This window comes from Salmo salar, chromosome ssa15 (assembly GCF_905237065.1).
Source record: "Salmo salar chromosome ssa15, Ssal_v3.1, whole genome shotgun sequence".
Lineage (NCBI taxonomy): Eukaryota > Metazoa > Chordata > Actinopteri > Salmoniformes > Salmonidae > Salmo > Salmo salar.
The window spans coordinates 37,382,754-37,401,450 of record NC_059456.1 but is presented as its reverse complement, the minus strand read 5'-3'; the positions used below and the strand labels follow the sequence as shown (position 1 = coordinate 37,401,450).

Genomic DNA, 18,697 nt, shown 5'->3' with positions numbered 1-18,697 from the left:
ACATGCACGGCCACACACACCTCCTCGCCTGATTTCATCAATATTCATGTCTAGGTTGGTCCGTTGCCAAACCTAACCAGTGTATCATCTGGAAATAAGACCAACATTATTCTAAACCAAGTCATTTATCTAAACTAGAACATGAAACAATGTGTGTCATTAAAACATTCATGTCTTATCATTTTTCCTGGTTTGTTGTGGAGGCATCATACTGGATAAAATTCTATCCACACAGGCCTTGCTACAGAGGGACAACAAATCCTATCACCCCGTAGCCACCACCTTCTTTGTACTGGAGTGTCATTGAAAAGTGTAATTTCATTGTGTATCGAGGAACAGAAGTATTTACTGTGTCTACCTGGGCCACTCTGGTTGACAATTACAAAACCAATATACAAATCAAGTGTACTATTACATCACTCTATTCATGCGTCTTCCGTCCTTCCATCATTGGGCTTCCTTACATACTGTACTGTATATTATCTTTGTCAAATATCATAATTTATGCCATTAAGAATATCATGGGCAGTCCTAAGGTAATAATTCCTACTGAATGTATCAATATGATTTAAGGCCTTGTTACAAGGAACAATACGTACTGTATTAAGTAAATCACCAACCATCACTCATGGGTAAAAAAGGTATCTTTGTGATGCTGTATAATGTGACTCCGAGAAAGCTTTAGTTTCAAGGCAGATTGTTCTATTATGGATCTGCAAAAAGTGTAGACTATTCAGACTCATTTGATCTCTTATCTATACTGTATATCAGATTTGAGTGCAGTATAAATAATTAATGGTAAAATCAATAACGTACCCTATGAAACATACAGCTAGTTTTAATTCTGACCAGTTAGTTGATAATGTATGAATGTTATTACCTTCTCATGGACAGTACTACACAGGTATGATGGTTATGCATGATGGTGAAACATCAGCGTAATGAAAGTTACTGGTCAATACCTGTCAAAAGAAGGTCATCAATGCCACCATCATCATCCTCTTCTTCATCCTTGGAAAGATCATCTTCCTCAGGAGCTGAACTATCAAAGGCTTCTGGTGTGATGTCATCACCTTCATCGGCGTCATCATCTTTGCCGATCACTTCAGCTGCATCCTTCCCCTCATCATCATCATCTGATGTGTCATCGGAAATGTCTGCGACATCACTGACAGTCTCTCCTGAATCCTCCATTGTTTTGTCAACGTCATCAACGATGGCACCACTGTCCTCACTGACAGTGTCATCATCGTCATCATCAGTGTCCTGTAAACTATCTTTAGAGTCATCAGTTGTATCCTCAGCTAATGTGTCTGAGATATCAATATCCTCACTATCAGCAAGATTGACCTTGATATCATCATCGTCATCATCGTTATCTTCTAGGTCAATGGGTTTAGCATCATCATCTGTTTTGTCATCATCTATGCTATCATCTTCCTCATCATCTTTATCCTCATCATCATCATCAACATCATCAACATCGGCAGAAGAGGCAACAGCATCTACATGTTCCGCAACAATGTCAATGTCATTGTCCTGGATGTCATAAACAACATCTTCTGTGACATCAATTTCCTCCTCTTTACCATCATCATCATCATCGTTGTCATCATCAGTGGAAGCAACAGCAGTATCACTGGCATCCACATCTGTAATTGTTTCAGTTTCAGCTTCAGCTTCAGCTGTGGTGTCATCCTCCTCTCTCTCCTCACCATCATCATCTCCAGCAGAAGCATCTGTCTCTGTGTCATCAACATCAATCAGAATGGGAGCTTCATACTCTTCATCATCATCATCATCAGTCTCAGCAGTGACTTCAGCAGCAGCTTCATCCTCACCATCATCTCTCTCTTCCTCAGCCACCTCATCCGCTGCAACAGCCTCTTCCTCCTCCTCCTCCTCCTCCTCATCTTCTTCATCCTCAGCAGTAGCAGCCGCTTCCTCATCATCAGCAGCAGCCTCTTCTTCCTCAAGATCATCAGCCTCCGCAGCAGCTTCTTCATCATCATCTGCAACATCCTCTTCCTCATCGTCATCATCCTCTTCTTCAGCCACTGCAGCAGGCTGTTCTTCATCTGCCTCACCATCATCATCATCATCCTCATCCTCATCTATCTCAGCCTCAGCTGCTGCTTCCTCGTCCTCTTCTTCATCTTCTTCATCTTCTTCCTCATCATCAGCTTCTTCTTCATTCTCATCTTCTTCATCCTCATCTTCTTCCCCTTCTTCCTCATCCTCATTTTCCTCTTCTTCTTCATCCTCATCCTCATCATAATCTTCCACTTCTTCCTCATCCTCCTCATCTTCCTCTTCATCTTCTTCTTCGTCCTCTACTTTAGCAACTGGTTCTTTTTCCTCTGCAAACATCCCTGCAACTACAGAATTAACTGTGTATCTTAACATGATGAGAAAACCTTGAATGAAAAGTGACATTCAGTGCACTGGGCCATAACCAAAGAGACCCATAATGCATTGAGAGGTTTCAAGACAACACAACACACTGCACAATATCTTTATTGTGTACTCATAATGCTTACACCTGTCAAGCTGCTCTCTGCTCACCTAAACCACATACATCTAGTGGTGTGTATGTATACTACCATGATCCTTATTCCATACCATCGATATGTCGATATGTCCAACATAATGCTTTCTCTATATTACATTGCAGCATGTGGTATAAACATAATGACAGTGCTCCATGATGCAAGACACCACAAAGACTGACTCACACAGGTTGACTTGTTTGAAGAGAATTATAGGTTAGAAATTGTCAATCCACAAAGAGTCTGTCAGTGAAGTTGTTATTTTCTGTGGTAGTGAAATGGAGACTCGTAGTACCAACAGTCTCCCCTTTAAGAATCCTCTCATTCTCTCATAGTTATGATGATGCTGGGTATGAACAGCAATTCAAAACCGTTAAAACCCCAGACCGAAAGGAAGACGGAACCAAACAAAACAAAAATAATACCCTCAAGACAACAACTCACACTTACTGTATAAACAGTATGCACATGGAAACACATGCTAGAAGATGCAGTACTGGTGAATTCATGTCCATATAAATTACGTCTGTTCTTAATTAAAGGTCCAATGCAGCCATTTTCATCTGAATATCAAACAATTTCGGACTAACAATTTAGTACCTTACTGTAATTGTTTTCAAGTAAAATGGTTAAAAAAACGAACATTTTCTTCTTAGCAAAATGCAATTTCTCAAGCAAGAATTTAGCTAGGACTGTCTGGGAGTGTTCAGAGAGAATGGCCTAACTGTAGGAGCCTAATGGGAGGGATGTGTCACCTGAAAACTATCTGTTATTGGCAGAGAGGGCAAACTCTCTTTGTTATTGGTCTATTAACTAATCCCGCCTGGTATAAGTAAAAAAATCCCACCCAGCCAAACAAGCTGACATTTCAGGCAGTCTACTCAAACAGCTCTTACACTAGGGGCTCTATTTTCGGCTGGCTTTAAGGTGATGCTAGTGTCAAATGCACGTTAGTTTGCTATTTTGTCATGTAAAAACTGGCGCACTGGCATTTTCCAGCCCTAAAGCCAGGTTCAGCAATTTACCTGTCTTATATCAGCTCACTTGCGCTCAGATGGGCGGGATGGAAATATTTTAGGTGTGTCCTTAAATACATGATCCAAAGTGCTAATTTCAGGCAGCGCTGAGAGGGATATTTAAGACCAACCAAAGCTGGTTTTGGTAACGCAGTTAGTAATGGCATGAATTTTGACAAAGGAAACACAGCCTATCCAGCCATGACACACACTGCCCGTATGGGCATGGAACAAGAGTAGACTAATCTGCTTTCTTACTATGTATTTAGCAAAATAAAAAACAAATATTTTTTCCCATTTTGTTTTATTTGATTAAAAACCAAGCATAGCCTCCCCTCCTCTGTATGAAGCCTTTTTTTGAACTGCTGTTCAATGCAGTTGCGAAGTAGTCAAGACTGTCGATAAAGGGTTTGACTCCTGACACCGCTTGGAAATAAAGGGTTTGACTCCTGACACCGCTTGGAAATAAAGGGTTTGACTCCTGACACCGCTTGGAAATAAAGGGTTTGACTCCTGACACCGCTTGGAAATAAAGGGTTTGACTCCTGACACCGCTTGGAAATAAAGGGTTTGACTCCTGACACCGCTTGGAAATAAAGGGTTTGACTCCTGACACCGCTTGGAAATAAAGGGTTTGACTCCTGACACCGCTTGGAAATAAAGGGTTTGACTCCTGACACCGCTTGGAAATAAAGGGTTTGACTCCTGACACCGCTTGGAAATAAAGGGTTTGACTCCTGACACCGCTTGGAAATAAAGGGTTTGACTCCTGAGACCGCTTGGAAATAAAGGGTTTGACTCCTGAGACCACTTGGAAATAAATATGAATCACCAAAGCTTTATGAAAATATCAAGTTTGAGAGGAGCAAAACAATGAGGTGACATTCCCTTTTTATCTATGCATTGTAGGCAGGCCCACATTATTTTAGCCATGCAGGTCCCTTGTTTAGGCTACAAAGTCCATGCCCATCATGAAATGAGAGATGAGAACCTCTGTACTGGTGAATCTCGTATTTAGAAGTTATTTTCCTGTGACAATTGATTGTTTTCTGTTTCATATGTTCAAAACCCAAGCCCTCCCTTACCCTAGGCACAACGAAGGCTGGTTCAACAGCAATGCCTGTCTTTTTCATCCAGGCGTCTTTATGATATAATTACCTTTTACATTTATTTATTGTTGTTGTTGTTAAAACGTTTAATTTTATTACAACTAAACTTATTGGAATTATTCACCTTCCTGGTTTTATGGCGTCAACTCCGTGGCACACCTGCAATGCAACTCCTGTAGATGTGTGAATATGATATGATCTGTAAGATGGTTCCGATTATGTTCATAAAACATATTTGGTCGCCGTATAAAATAAGTCTACATTTTGTTATTTCGTTTCTGTAAGTCATTTGCCAAATTATAACAGACTAACATTGGAATTGCTGTTGATTCCAAGGCAATACATAAATGACCGTAAATACACAACTTGAAGCAACCACATATTTCGCCATGGAGCACGTTCTGATTGGCCAGTGAGGGGCCAAGCCTCGACAACTTGTTTATTCATCAAAACCCAGCCCTTTCGCGCGAACACCAGCAAGTGCACCAATAATTGTAATAGTGAAAATAGCTAAAATATTTCTGACACACCCCTGAACCTATAGCGCTACAGCCTGCACTTAGATTTACCATTGTGTTAGGTTTGTTAAAATAGAGCCCTTAGATTTACCATTGTGTTAGGTTTGTTAAAATAGAGCCCTTAGATTTACCATTGTGTTAGGTTTGTTAAAATAGAGCCCTTAGATTTACCATTGTGTTAGGTTTGTTAAAATAGAGCCCTTAGATTTACCATTGTGTTAGGTTTGTTAAAATACAGCCCCTAGATTTACCATTGTGTTAGGTTTGTTAAAATAGAGCCCTTAGATTTACCATTCTGTTAGGTTTGTTAAAATAGAGCCCCTAGATTTACCATTGTGTTAGGTTTGTTAAAATAGACCCCCTAGATTTACCATTGGGTTAGGTTTGTTAAAATAGAGCACTTCGATTTACCATTGTGTTAGGTTTGTTAAAATAGAGCCCTTAGATTTACCATTGTGTTAGGTTTGTTAAAATAGAGCCCTTAGATTTACCATTGTGTTAGGTTTGTTAAAATAGAGCCCTTAGATTTACCATTGTGTTAGGTGTGTTAAAATAGACCCCCTAGATTTACCATTGGGTTAGGTTTGTTAAAATAGAGCACTTCGATTTACCATTGTGTTAGGTTTGTTAAAATAGAGCCCTTAGATTTACCATTGTGTTAGGTTTGTTAAAATAGAGCCCTTAGATTTACCATTGTGTTAGGTTTGTTAAAATAGAGCCCTTAGATTTACCATTGTGTTAGGTGTGTTAAAATATAGCCCATAGATTTACCATTGTGTTAGGTTTGTTAAAATAGAGCCCTTAGATTTACCATTGTGTTAGGTTTGTTAAAATAGAGCCCCTAGATTTACCATTGTGTTAGGTTTGTTAAAATAGAACCCTTCGATTTACCATTGTGTTAGGTTTGTTAAAATAGAGGACTAGAAGTGCATTATCATAATTTTCACAATTTTACAGTATCATTTCAACCTCATGGTGTGGAAATATATATAACACACAGAAAAATCTAGTTTTTGTCTGAACTGCCCCTTTAAGAGTATTTGTACCATAGTACTACCAAATAATAAGTCAGACTGAGATAAACTGTAATGGTCTATTTATAACTGCAAACAACTCTGACATTTGAAATTCGAATTCACTGAAATTAATGGTACTATTAGATTTTATCCTACTACAATATCAACAACCAGAAGACATGTAATGACCATGTATTACAGCGATCAATAATTAAGGTAAATGGACCAGTTGTCTGTAGTAGCTTCTGGGAGTATAATTACGGTGTCTGGGAATAAATTGAGCAAGTAATCACACACAGGTACAGGCTAGTAATATCACATTATATAGCAATTCATGACAGGAGAACACACATTTGCCATAAATTACTCTGGCAACAGTGCAAATTACCACTTACAGACATCATGCAGCAAAATGCCTCACTCCCATGTATCAATCATCAATACATGTCTAATGTTATTTCATATCTGATTAATTTTCTATATGAGCGTATTAAGAACAGGAAGGCACAGACCTTGTTTTCTGGACGGTAGGAATGCAGCTATGAGGTAGGAAGGAAGGTGATTTCAGTAGCAAGAGGTTAAACACAAAGAGTGATCCATGTCCCTTGACAAGTACACAATGTCTGACTATGGATAAGAAGTTAGTAAGAGTACTGCAAGTAACCAAGTTATTACGATGGTTATGTTAATAAAATGTAAGCATTTTAGCAAAGCCACAAAACAACAAACCATTTATTAGCGCTGCTGAATAGCTTGGTTAGAGTGATATCCATTGATTTTGCTTACTAGTATGTGCATTTGTTACGTGCCATTCTAGTTAAACTACATTACATCTAATGTAGTTTAAATATAGTAAACATCGTATGTTTACCTATAAACCTGGAAAGCATGGCCATGGTACCTTCTGTTCCCCCCTTCTCACTTTCAGCATGATGATCCTCTTCAGCGTACCATCCTATATCTTTTGGGGCCAGTTTTACTGTTACGTGCCAAGGTGAACATCCACAAAATCAACCCCCATTAACCTCAGCCTGTGTAATCTTTTCAAATCCTTGGGACAGCCTACCTACATTAATTAAATGTTTGGTCCTAAAAAAAAATAAAACAAGCATAATTTCATCTTGTGTCAAGGTTTAATTTTGCTTATCTGTTTTGTCAGTGATGTGAGGCTCCTAAAGAGTGAGGGGAATTGCATAGTGGAGATAGGTGGTGGAAAACGATGCAGTGGAATGGTTTCAAAATGCCATCTAGAGAGATAGCGGGGCAGAATCCTTAGGTAATAGACAGATGTGTGTTACATTTAGAGATTTAGACATTTGGAGAGTTTATTAGTCACATGCACGTGGTTGCAGATGTAAATGCAGGGTGCAGTGAATATCTTAAGCTCCAAGCTCCAACAGTGCAGGTCAAAGGGAAGTGAATGAAACAATAGTATTTCTCAGTATAAGAGAGATTTAGGCCTATGTTATGAGGTCATTCTGTTAGGGTCTCTGGCACAGCCAAGCATGTATAGCCTACTAGATAGAGCTAAACCATCATATAGTATATCTTACACTACAGTCGATTACAAATGTTGTAGGTCTTGTAGGTCTAACTCCATGCAGTGACCTGCATTTCAGCAGCAGGTTTGGAGTGACTAAGCGGCACGTCTAAGCTCTTGCTGAAGGAAACAAGGCTTTGACTTCGAAGCTTCATTAGTGGCCGGATGAGTGAGATTGTTATCTCAGGTCATATGGACGCCTGCTAAGCTGTAAAGCCAAGCTCGCGTCCCTCACAGTAACCTGTAGCTGAGTCCTTTAAGGGCACAGGAAGTAGCAGGCAGAAGAGCAAGCATTCACATTGACTGACAATAGCGCTATTGCCAGGAAGCATTTCTCAACAAATATGTTTTTTTTTCCTTTCACTAACATCTGTGTTATAAAGAGCATGAAGAAAACAGCTATTATAAACATTGACGAATAAGTAAAAAAAACCTATGGTAAATTAATAGATACATGAAAACAAACCTTTTTTCTTCACCGGATCTAGCTCACCTAAAAACAGATTTGGGGGGGGGAATATGGGGGGGAATATGTTAGTGTAAGAAAGGAATCAACACAATAGATCTAGTGAAACATTGATGAAGGCAGAATCAATTATGAATGTGGATCAGAGTGGGAGTAATGCTCTTCTCCAGCTGCAGCCACTTTACTTTTACCTCTTAAAAATCACTAAGGCGCTAAAGAGTATAAGTCAACTCAATGAGAGGCAGTAGGCTACACAACAACATCAACAACATTTGTTTACTATGAATCTCAGAGCAAAGGTGGACGATTTAGTGAAATGTATTCCTGTGAAAGAGCCTGGGAGTGGTAGCAGAATTATGTCTAACATGTCAGCTGTGTTATGCTAAGTTTGTGTTATGCTAAGTTTGTGAGGGAAAACAAGTGTGAACTCCACAAAAGTCAGTAGACAGGTTTAGTTTCTGCAGAGCAGTTTGATTTGACGAGTCAGCCCTTCTTCAAGGGAGATGTGAAAATACACCCACCTCATTTGTGCTAAACTGGCTCTAGCTATGAATAGCAGATATTCACATTTGGGATTTATTTTTTCTCTCAGAAGTAAAATGAGAGGAAAATGCTAATTCTGAAGGGTGTGTTTGATGTTGTGGGGTGCGTTTTGAAATATACTGTATCTCTTACTGCAGAGAGAAGGAGGTCCTTTCAAACCACATTAGCCTAAGAGATAACGTTACCAGGTTGTATAAATGCATTAAAGCAACAAATAACGTTTAAAGCTTATTTATTTAATAATTTGTTATTTATTGCTATGAATCTGAAGTATTAAGAAGGTGCCAATGCCATGGCGTCACATAACCTGGACACTATGTTGTGCCTGTACGAGTGGTTAAAGTGTCTACCCTACAGTAAGACAGAAATAGTCTCTGCCCTTTGAGTCGTAACTCATAGACAGCTGTCAGACAGCCAGGCAGGTCAGCATCTATCTGCATTTAGTCCACTGAGCTATGCATAGCCACCGTGGGACAACCCTTTCCTCTTACTTTCTCTGTCCCTATAATCTCCATTTGTCTTGCCCTCCATCCCTCCACAGACTCACTCTCCATCATTTAACAGGGAGCAGAGGTCACTGTTACCGTATGTGTGTGTGTGTGTGTGTGTGTGTGTGTGTGTGTGTGTGTGTGTGTGTGTGTGTGTGTGTGTGTGTGTGTGTGTGTGTGTGTGTGTGTGTCAAGAAGGGATGCAGTGGGTTCAGTTAAACTTTAGTCTGTATGACAAAGACTTCTGTACCTTTGGATGATATCGTAGAAGTGTTTGGAGGTATTCCCATGCTGCCATAATGAATGTCTATATGCATTTTGTATTGATAACTAAAATGTGTGCATAATGTGCCTCTTTCATAATAAATGTAGGCAGAAAGTATTGCTGATCACCAGATAGCAAATACATTTACATTTTTAGCAGACTCTCTTATCCAGAGTGAGTGCCTACATTTTCAGATGATTTATTATTATTATTATTATTTTTGTCCTCTGTGGCAATCGAACCCATAAACCTGGCGATGCTCTACCAACTGAGTCATACTATCATCTGAAATACCTGCCTTATCAAAGTTACCTATAATATTGTATGCATCCTGATGATGCATAGCACATTATATGTTTTATAAATACAACAATATTACATCAGAAGCTGCCTGGATGACAACTATAAAGTTAATCAATTTTCATTGATTCACTCCAGCTCTGTGTGTGTGTGTGTGTGTGTGTGTGTGTGTGTGTGTGTGTGTGTGTGTGTGTGTGTGTGTGTGTGTGTGTGTGTGTGTGTGTACATAATACAACTACATTGCTTTCTTCGGTGAGTTACTATTGGGACTGACATTCGTGCTACTCTCCTGCACTCCCTTTATTGCACAGCGAAACTATTAGTCAAATCTAAGTGACGTTTGCTTACATTATTTTGTTGTACTGTAATTCAATAACAGCTGCTGAACTGTACATGTGGTGCTGCTGTTAAATTAACTATAAACATTTGCTTTCCCAAATCACACTGATGTGTGTTCACTTCTATGCCACAAATCATTACTGTTCCGCAGGAAGTTCGTCCCTGAACTGTTGTACAGTAGTTGTCCTCCACACTGGGGTATACTTAGAGCTCCTGTTATAAGAGCTGGTAAATCACTAGGTTGTCATTGGAAAGGACTATTGATATCAAGTTCCTTCCTGGTTCAATAAGACTGGTAGAAATATATCTTAATACCCAACTGAATCACAGGCTAAGCTACGGAATAGAGACTAGCTCCTTGGCTGTTTCAGATGTCCTTTAGCTAACATTGTGTAAACTGTATGTGCTGATTTTGTTGTGAGGAAACATACGCTGCTGAATATGTTGTAGTGGTGAGTGTGGCGCAAGCCTGGAGAAATTTAAGTGAGCATGGTGAACAGCGAGTGGTGAAAAGACAAAAGCAAGGGATTAATATGAGAGAGAAAGAGAGAGAGAGAGAGAGAGAGAGAGAGAGCTAAACCTTGACTTAAATTTATCACGCTGCAGGTCGAGAGAATTGTTCTTCCGTTTCAAAATGATTCTGTGTGAAAGGCTGTGTCCCGTTCTTTAGTTTGAAGTTTGGAATGCTGTTATTAGCTCTATGTGGATGGAGCTTGTATTTAATATGACAATACATCATGTAATATGAGATATGATAAACAGGCTCAGGTTGATATGTATGGACCTCCTTTCAACATACTGTGATTTACAGTATATATATAGTATTGTGTAGTGTTTAGAGGACCTATGGTTCACAGGTTCTCAGTCTGACATATTTTTCCTGCATCCATGAAGTTGAATGAGGCATGACCTGCCAGGTGACTCGTCAAATCAAAGTGGGCTGGCCCTTTTTCTTTTAGAAATACCATGGTGTTCTGTTTATTATGTTACTGTTGTTGATGTTATTTGGTCTATTGGTAGGGTAGTATGTGTGAAGTATACCTTCAATTTCCTCCTCCTCAGGTGCTACCAGGTTGGAGGCAAAGGTCAGAAGCAGGTTGCCCCAGCCAGTGGACTCCTCCACTGCCTCGTTCACTACTTTCATGGGATCTGAGCTGATATGCTGAATGCTTCCTGAGAGTGTGGTGAACAGGCTGTGTGAGTTAAGACCCCGCAAAACATAGCTACCCTACATTTACACATTCACTTCTAGAAACACTCCACTCAAAACTAGACTAAGGAATATTTAAAGAATACTTAGTTACCAATGTGTAAAACTGCATTCTGTATAGATAATATAAATATTAATTTAACAATATGCTGTGCTTAATCTGTCAAATGGATTCATACACCGTTCAAATGTTCTGTATGTAGATAAATGCATTAGAACAAGCAAATCCCAGCAACGGAATTCATACCCAGAAACAAACAGAGAAGTGATATGAAGATGAATGTGTACATGACTATAAACAATAGCTTGTAACTAAATGACTATAAAAATGTGATGTAGTATAACATGTCCTCCGTCCATCCATGGTCCAATGGGTTACTTCTAATTTCTGCTGGCGTATTCACTGTGGAGACGGCCACCTGTCTGTCTGTCTGTCTGTCTGTCTGTCTGTCTGTCTGTCTGTCTGTCTGTCTGTCTGTCTGTCTGTCTGTCTGTCTGTCTGTCTGTCTGTCTGTCTGTCTGTCTGTCTGTCTGTCTGTCTGTCTGTCTGTCTTGCTGTGCAGGCAAACAGCATGAGACATACATTTCCATTTCATCATAGGTAGAGACACACAGTAGGCAGTAGGAATGACATGGTACAGTACAGACTACAGGACATGTCAGACACCCCTGCCAGCATACTGTGTTAGTGACAACTCTCAGGAGAATCTGACTGACTGGTCTTTAGAGATTGCTCTTTAGACTGTTTAGTGCTCATTAGCGAGCAATTATCAAAGCAGTATAATGGATATTCAGAAGAGAGTGGTTATTAGTTATATAATCTATAGTAGTGTTGAATTAGCATGAGTGGGTTAAAGAAACACGGTTGATATAGCCATATTCAACAAAGGACTTTTTTTTCCCTGGACTTTAAAATATTTAAGTGGGAATTTATTTTCTATGCAATTCTGAACAAATGGATGTTACAGCTATCGACAATATCTAAATGCTTATATCAAAGGTATTGAAAGGGACACAATATTGGCAAAAGTATGTGGACGCCCCTTCAAATTAGTGGATTCGGCTATTTCAGCCACACCCGTTGCTGACAGGTGTATAAAATCGAGCACACTGCCCTGTAATCTCCATAGACAAACATTGGCAGTAAAATGGTCGGTACTAAAGAGCTCAGTGACTTTCAACGTGGCACAGTCATAGGATGCCACCTTTCCAACAAGTCAGTTCGTCAAATTTCTGCCCTGCTAGAGCTGCCCCGGTCAACTGTATGTGCTGTTATTGTGATGTGGAAGTGTCTAGGAGCAACAACAGCTCAGCTGTGGTAGTCCACACAAGCTCACAGAGTGGAACTGGCGAGTGCTGAAGTGAGTAGCGCATAAAAATTGTCTGTCCTCGGTTGCAACACTCACTACCGAGTTTCAAACTGCCTCTGGAAGCAACGTCAGCACAAGAACTGTTCGTCGGGAGCTTCATGAAATAGGTTTCCATGGCCGAGCACACAAGCCTAAGATCACCATGTGCAATGCCAAGCAATGGCTGGAGTGGTATAAAGCTCGCCGCCATTGGACTCTGGAGCAGTGGAAATGCGTTCTCCGGAGTGATGAATCACACTTCACCATCTGGTAGTCCGATAGACAAATCTGGGTTTGGCGGATGCCAGGAGAACGATACCTGCTCAAAAGCATAGTGCCAACTGTAAAGTTTGGTGGATGAGGAAAAATGTTCAGTGGCTGTTTTTCATGGATCGAGCTAGGCCCCTTAGTTCCAGTGAAGGGAAATCTTAACGCTACAGCATACAATGACATTCTAGACAATTCTGTGCTTCCAAATTTGTGGCAACAGTTTGGGGAAGGCCCTTTCCTGTTTCAGCATGACAATGCCCCCGTGCACAAAGCGAGTAGCATAGAGAAATGGTTTGTCGAGATTAGTGTGGAAGAATTTGACTGGCCTGTACAGAGCCCTGACCTCAACCCCATCAAACATTTTTGGGATAAAATGGAACGCCGACAGCGAGCCAGGCCTAATCGCCCAACATTAGTGTCAGACCTACTGTAACTAGTGTGTTTGTGTCTGAATGGAAGCATGGCCCCGCAGCAATGTTCCAACATCTAGTGGAAAGCCTTCCAAGAAGAATGGAGGCTGTTATAGCAACAAAGGGGGGACCAACTCCATATTAATGCCCATGATTTTGGAATAAGATGTTCGACGAGCAGGTGTCCATATACCTTTGTCCATGTAGTGTATTTATCATGACATGAGTTAATGGAGTAATTAGTTGCTATATTAGTCGTTAATAGTACATTGTATTATATTTAAATATATATATATATAGATATATATATATATATATATATATTTTTAAAAAATATATATATATATGAATTTGTTTTATCTACTCCTCTAAAGTTAGTTGCAACAGTATGTCAACTCAATCTCACTAAGGGCCTCAGAGGCCTCTAATCATCACAACAAAGTTAAAAGCATATTATAATGGCTTGCCTCTAGACCTCCCTGCCTCCTTAATTGCTTTCCTGACAGCGGGAGGTGGGGGGACCCCTGTTAGAAGCAGAGGTATATAAGCAGTGGCACAGGGACAGGGACAGTGAACAGTCTCCATCACATGCACATGATCAATGTGGGGAGAAGAACAAACTCCAGAGTGATGCGTTCTAGGAGGAGGAAACGGACTGTCTTACCACAACAACCAATGGCACAGAGACACAGTTACTCACGATTCACAAAGTATGGTGACAGAAGAAATAAAGGTCATCACAAAGACATTCATCACAATGGAAACAAAGATAGACATGACCATAGTGTAGAGAACACATCAACATACAAAAAGTAAACACCCATAATGCAATAGGTGTGAAAAATGGGAGAGAACAACAAAATGCTGTGCCGTAACTATAACGAGCACAGTATGCCGTTCACTCTTTATTGAATCTGCCGTACTGTAGCAACAGTTGGGTTTGACATGTTTTTTTATTTTTTATTTAATCCCATTGACTTGATTGATTTGTTCCAAAAGCTAATGTGCAGTTATTACATACTGCTGTGGTTTGTATGATTTGAAGCATACCAATGAAATACTGATTATTCAGTGACATTTGCTTGATTGGCACTTCAACCTACGTCATGTAAATGACCAAATATCCCTCAACGCTTGTGCATTTGAACCCCTCTATCTCTATTCTCTGACGACACTGATTCCTGGAAGGATGACTTCAAATAAATACATAGAAATAAATAACATATTACCCTGAAAGAAGTGGTAAGAAGGCAAGGGACTTGGCAGTAGAATGGAATCTCTCTCTCTCTCTCTCTCTCTCTCTCTCTCTCTCTCTCTCTCTCTCTCTCTCTCTCTCTCTCTCTCTCTCTCTCTCTCTCTCTCTCTCTCTCTCTCTCTCTCTCTCTCTCTCTCTCTCTCTCTCTCTCTCTCTCTCTCTCTCTCTCTCTCTCTCTCTCTCTCTCTCTCTCTCTCTCTCTCTCTCTCTCTCTCTCTCTCTGTGTGTAAAGGAAGCAGTGGTGGCATGACAATAGACTTGGTTCAACTCCAATTGGTCGCCTCCCAGGCTATGTGGTGCACATCAAGGGGAATAAAATGTCCTCACAGTCAACACACTCTGCTCATTGTTACAAAATGTCGGTTAAGTATTTAATTTACTGAGTGTTGCCCTTTATTGAAATGTCATGGTGGGAAAAATTCTTATTAAAAATGCAGTCATACCCAATTGCTGTCCACTAAATGGCTGTGTTATGGCTAGGTTCATAATTTCCAAGGCCAGCAAAACAAATACAGTGCCTTCAGAAAGTGGTCTTTACTCATTTTGTTGTGTTACAGCCTGAATTTCATATGATCAAATGTAGATGTTTTGTCACTGGCCTACACACAATACCCCATAATGTCAACATTTTTGTTTTTTTCGCAAAAAAATGTAATAAATGAAAAGCTGAAATGTCTTGAGTCAATAAGTATTCAACTCCTTTGTTATGGTTTAACAAGTCACATAATAAGTTGCAAGGACACTCTGTGTGCAATAATAGTGTTGAACATTTATCTGAAAGCCCCTCATTCAAGCAGTGAATGGATTCAACCACAAAGACCCAGGAGGTTTTCCAATACCTTGCAAAAAAGGGCACCCATTGGTAGACGGGTAAAAATAAAAGTTATAAATTGCACTTTGGATGGTGTATCAATACACCCAGTCACTACAAAGACACAGGCGTCCTTCCTACCTCAGTTGCCGGAGAGAAAGGAAACCCCTCAGGGATTTCACAATGAGGCCAATAGTGACTTTAAAACAGTTAGAGATTAATTGCTGTAATAGGAGAAAACTGAGGATGGATCAACAGCATTGTACTTACTCCACAATAATAACCCAATTGACAGAGTGAAAAGAAAGAAGCTTGTACAGAATAAAAATATTCCGAAACATGCATCCTGTTTCTAACAAGGCACTAAAGTAATACTGCAAAGAATTTGGCAAAGCAACTAACTTTTTGTCCTGAATACAAATTCTAATATATATTTTCAAGCATAGTGGTGGCTGCATCATGTTATGGGTATGCTTGTAATCGTTAAGGACTGGGGAGTTTTTCAGGATAAAAAATAAACACAGGCAAAATCCTAGAGGAAAACCTGGTTCAATTTTCTTTCCACCAGACACTGGGAGATGAATTCACCTTTCAGCAGGACAAGGCCAAATCTACACCGGAGTTGCTTACCAAGAAGACAGTGAATGTTCCTGAATGGCGAGTTACAGTTTTCACTTAATGGCCAAGTTACAGTTTTTACTTAAAACTATGGCAAGACCTGAAAATGGTTGTCTAGCCTCTTGAGGATACCCTAGGATAGGGGGCGCCACAGCGCATTTTGAAAAAAAATCGTTCCCATTTTCAACGGCCTACTAATCAAACTCAGAAGCTAGGGCATGCATATACTTATTATATATGGATAGAAAACACCCTAAAGTTTCTAAAACTGTTTGAATGGTGTCTGTGAGTATAACAGAACTCAAATGGCAGTCAAAACCCCGAGACCGATTGAAACAGGAAGTGGAATTCAGAATTGTGGACTCGACTTCTCATCTTTCCCTATAAATCACACCGTTAACCATGGTTCAGTGAGCACTTCCTATTGCTTCCACTAGATGTCGCCAGTCTTTTCACAGTGGTTTGAGCCTTATACAGTCGAAACTCAGTGAATGAGACTCATTGGAAATTGGTCACAGGGGATGGGCCATCACCATTATGACGCCGGCGGCCATGTCTACCCCCACCTTTGGAAACGGTTTGAAAGACAATTAAATCATCCCCCTCGAATCTTATTGGCTCTCTTGGTGTTACAGGCCCTGAAGATTAATGTTTTACAACGTTTGACATGTTTGAACGAACCTACAGGCGGGAGAATCATTTTATCCGAAACTTCAGCCCTGCGCACATCGGAGAATTTGGAGAGAGCCCAAGGACGCGCTACCAACAGCAGGCTAATGGAACGTGAAGTATGGACTTTTTCGACCGAAAATACATCTGTTGTGGACCTGGGATTCTTTCTGATGAAGACAACTAAAGGTAGGCGATTATTGACAATATTATACAAGATGAGATGTGACATGCGATTGTTCCAAGATGGCGCCGAGCTCTGTATATAAGCTCATTTTCTGAGTATCGCATCTCCTTTTATCGCAAAGTGTGATTACCCAGTAAAGTTAATTTAAAATCTGGTATGACAGGTGTTCTCAAGAGATATTCATCTATAAATGTTAGATTGACAATATAAATGTAAAAAATCGTTATAGTATAGTAATTTAGGGAATTGTAGCATTGTTTCCCGGGACGCATTTGAGGGGAAATTCGTTAGTCAACGTCAGACGCCGATGTAAAATGCTGTTTTTATATATAAATATGACCTTTATTGAACAAAAGAATGCATGCATTGTGTAACATGATATCTTAGGTGTGTCATCTGATGAAGTTTGTAAAAGGTTAGTGCTGCATTTAGCTGTTTTTTGGTTATATGTGATGCAAGTGGTTGGTCGGAAAATGGCTATGTTGCTGCTTTTTACGATGGACTCATCTAACATAATCTAATGATTTGCTTTTCCTGTAAAACCTTTTTGAAATCGGACGACGTGGGTCGATTCAGGAGAGGTGTTTCTATAAAAAAAATATATATATATTAATTTTTTTTTTTTTTAATTATGATTTTTTTTAATGCTAATTGATTTTTTCGCTGGATTTTGATCCCGCTGACGGGATGAGACGCTGGAGAGGCTAGCAATGATCAACAACCAATTTGACAGAGCTTGAAGAATTTCAAAAAGAATAATCTGAAAATGTTGCACAATCCAGGTGTGGAAAGCTCTTAGAGACATACCCAGAATGACTCACAGCTGTAATTGCTGCCAAGAGTGTTTCTACAAAGTATTGACCCAGGGGTGTGAATACTTATGTAAATGAGATATTTCTGTGTTTCATTTTCAATAAATTTGCAAACATTTCTAAAAACATGTTTTCACTTTGTCATGATGGGGTATTGTGTTTAAATGGGTGAGAGAAACAATTTAATCAATTTTGAATTCAGGCTGTAACACAACAAAACGTGGAATAAGTCAAGGGGTATGAATACTTTCTCATCACACTGTATTCTGTCTCAGGGCACACAGCCTTTTGTTTTACATATCGATTAGTTTGTGACCTTGTTGAAATTAACATAGCATGTTTCCCTGTTACTGTATGTCTTTGTGTCAAAAATGGAAAGTACTGAATGTGTATATGGTGATGAAATGACTATGAAAAAAAAGTGCACTTCACTGTCTTCAAAATAAAATAATCATTCCAAAACTCTGTTGGATATCCAGTTGGGTCCACTACCATACATATTTGGTATGAAATTATGAGTGGCATGTACTCCTAGCTATTCCCCTAAATTCCAATGTCTCTGGCAGTCTCTTTTCTGACAGTGAGGGGTTCAAATGAACAGAGAGGACCAGTCTATGAGAGGGAGTCTAGTGACACAGTCATCCTTCACAGAGAGAGATGATACCGCTCAGTATCCTACAGGGGACCAAGTGCTACAGTAGCTACCTGTACTGACAGACGATTCTTTAAAGCAAGGACATGAGACTTGCTTTCAGTATTACTGTGATTCAGCATGTCGTCAAAGATTGTGGCTTCAAAGGCAATTTTTTAAAAGGTTTATATGATATGGGTATATTTACATTTACATTATACTGTACGTATAGAAATTATACTCACGCCAAAAAGTGTTAAGAATTGATATTTGTTATTTTTGGTCCTCTAGTAATTGTCTATTTTTTTTCCTTTCAAGGGTTAATC

General features: G+C 39.6%; 1 protein-coding gene across 1 annotated transcript in view; it reads right to left on the bottom strand.

Annotated features, from left to right (window-relative positions):
- Positions 1-18,697, bottom strand: part of LOC106571369 (titin) — an 86,984-nt gene that overhangs the window by 56,964 nt on the left and 11,323 nt on the right. Inside the window, exons 3-8 of the mRNA XM_045695684.1 lie at positions 13,856-13,912; positions 11,191-11,322; positions 8,215-8,241; positions 7,080-7,187; positions 6,721-6,747; positions 963-2,378 (exon numbers count right to left, since the gene is read on the bottom strand). Coding sequence (XP_045551640.1) covers positions 963-2,378; positions 6,721-6,747; positions 7,080-7,187; positions 8,215-8,241; positions 11,191-11,322; positions 13,856-13,912 — 1,767 coding nt within the window. The remainder of the gene's footprint in view (positions 1-962; positions 2,379-6,720; positions 6,748-7,079; positions 7,188-8,214; positions 8,242-11,190; positions 11,323-13,855; positions 13,913-18,697) is intronic.